Source organism: Buceros rhinoceros, unplaced genomic scaffold (assembly GCF_000710305.1).
Source record: "Buceros rhinoceros silvestris isolate BGI_N320 unplaced genomic scaffold, ASM71030v1 scaffold27406, whole genome shotgun sequence".
Taxonomy (NCBI): Eukaryota; Metazoa; Chordata; class Aves; order Bucerotiformes; family Bucerotidae; genus Buceros; species Buceros rhinoceros.
In genome coordinates, this window is record NW_010419706.1 from 37 (window position 1) to 2,414 (window position 2,378).

Below are 2,378 nucleotides of genomic sequence, written 5' to 3' on the forward strand. Positions count from 1 at the left end.
TTCGATTTCTGTTTATTCATTTCTACGATATTCAGCTTCAGGCCAGATCTGGAGTGCAAGTCCCTGTGAAAGGATGACACAGACAAAACTAAGGTCTTCCAGAGTATCTTGGGGAGGCTCAGGGCAGGACAGGTTGGATACGCTGAGGTTCATCTTGTCTCCTCTTGGACATTCGGGGCAAAACGGATGCTTGGTGTGACAGCAGGACAAGGAGAGTTTCTGTTCCTCACTGATGGCTTCGAATGATTTCCCTTAACTTCCTCAGTGAGGAAAAAAAGTCTTTGAGTTGTCATGGACAGCTGGGAGTGGGTGAAGGTGGGTCTGAGAGATGACCCACAACCATTGAGCATCCCCGAGGACACTGAGCAGGGCCCGGCTCCGGGATGCTGGAGCATCCTGGCGGGATGATGCTGCCATCGCTCAGCAGTGCCAAGCTCTGCGGTTGTCCCTGTTCCTAGGTCCTGGCAGCGGAGCCAGCATGGCCGAGCAGGGCCCAGCCTCGGGCTGCCCGCGAGGAGAGAAGCAGCTGCCAGGTCAGTGTGCAGCGAACGTGCTTTGGGGGGTTCTTCTTTTTTTAGGTGTTTTACGAGGAAGTTGAACGTGGGACGGGGTTGGGAGATGGGGAAGAAGCGGAACCGGGGTGAAGTGGTCTGGAAGGATGCACCATCAGCTGGGGTGAGCTGTGGAAAGCCCATCGCAGCGGGCCACCACGAGCCCAGGGGCACCATCGCTGTGTCCTTGTGTCCTCCAGTGGCTGATGGCCAGGGCCTGGCTCTGAGGAGCGCTGCTGGATGTCCACTTGCTTTTCCAGCTTTCACCTGGGAGGTGAGGGCCAACGACCGGAACTACCACACGCAGTTCAAGAAGAAATTTGCCTTCTGTCTGACCAAGAAGAAGTACGCGGTGAGTCAGCCTGGGCCTGTTTCATCACCCAGCCCCTGATTCCTGAGCTGGCGGTGGTTGGGGTGCCGTGACAGAGATGCTGCAGCGCGATCTCCAGGAGGATGGGGAGTCACACACGTCATCCTCAATGAAGAGGAAGGGCTGCTCCCTGCCTGGTGGCCCAGACCCTCTGAAGCTCCCAGAGGAGGAGCGGAGCTAGCTGAAGGACACGTTTAGGCTGATGGCCAAATCAAAAGAAAGATATTTGGAAAAGTTTAGGTTGAACAAAACCAGACGACTTTTTCCCCAGCTAAATACTGACCACCTAGTCAGGGCGCAGGTGCTTTAGGCGACCGGAAGCAAATTATTTGTTTCCATTTCACATGGCCCTTTGCTCTAATTAATCTCTTTTTTTTTTCCTTACGGCCTTGGTAAATTCTTTAAGGCAGTTTGAGTTGAGAAGTCCCTAAAAACACCAGAATGTTTTTGGCATTTTCAAAACACGCCCTTGATGGCTGAACTCCGGCCGTGGCTTTGACCTGCCGCTCTCCCGCAGGGCAATGCCATTAAGACGGCCAAGTACAACATCTTCACCTTCCTGCCGCTGAACCTCTACGAGCAGTTCCACCGGATGGCCAACGTCTACTTCGTCTTTGTCATCCTCTTGCAGGTGAGATGGACACCAAGGTAAGAACCACCGTGTGGGAGACTGCCTAGCAAAGCAGGGTCTGGTGTTTAAAGTAGGTGACTCTGGTCTAAAACGGTACCAAGGGTGATGCTTCTCAGTGGCAGTTGTTGTCTTTCATGACCTCTCTGGGGGTCTTCTCTACCCTACGTTAAGTTTGGTTGCTTGAAAAAGGTTGGGTTTGGATGTCAGCGAAGCTCATGTAGACCACACCGAAACGGAAATCCCACCCTCCAGGCCCAGGGACCCCCACACGTTTCCCACATCCACTGTGAGAAGAGGTGGAAATTCAACCAAGCCCTTCTCTGTGTTGAGCTGACTCTTCTCAGACAGGTTCCTGCCATCCTCAGGCGCTGGCTGTCCTAAGGGGGGGTGGAAGTTGTGTCAGTGATGTCCAACTCTCCTTCTCTAGACCTCCCCTGAGATCTCCACGCTGCCCTGGTACACTCTGCTGTTCCCGCTGAGCTGCCTTCTCACCATCCGGGCTCTGCGAGACCTGATTGACGACATCGTGAGTGCGGGTTGGAGCAAAGGGCTGTGAGGGTCGGTCAGCGGGAAGGGCCCCATCGCTGTGGGGTGAACGGAAAAGCTTGGGAGCTGCTGTCAATCATGGTTCTGAGGTGCCATCAACTCCATCGTGTCCCAGATGCCTCGTAGTTTCCTTGGGAAGGATGTGACTGGCCGGTTGCATCTCTTGGGGTCTAGACCCCCATCTCTAATGGTTAATATTTTAACCAATGGCAACATTCCCAGGTTGGTCCCCAGAAATATCGGGGGACTTTAACGTCTTCATTGATCAGAATACTCTTCC

General features: G+C 53.8%; 1 protein-coding gene across 1 annotated transcript in view; it reads left to right on the plus strand.

Annotated features, from left to right (window-relative positions):
* Positions 1 to 458: 458 nt before the first annotated feature.
* Positions 459 to 2,378, plus strand: part of ATP8B3 (ATPase, aminophospholipid transporter, class I, type 8B, member 3) — a gene marked incomplete at both ends in the record, with an annotated part of 16,711 nt that continues 14,791 nt past the window's right edge. The window contains 4 exons of the mRNA XM_010139049.1: positions 459 to 533; positions 812 to 903; positions 1,439 to 1,552; positions 1,980 to 2,078. Of these exons, the coding sequence (XP_010137351.1) occupies positions 459 to 533; positions 812 to 903; positions 1,439 to 1,552; positions 1,980 to 2,078 (380 nt within the window). The remainder of the gene's footprint in view (positions 534 to 811; positions 904 to 1,438; positions 1,553 to 1,979; positions 2,079 to 2,378) is intronic.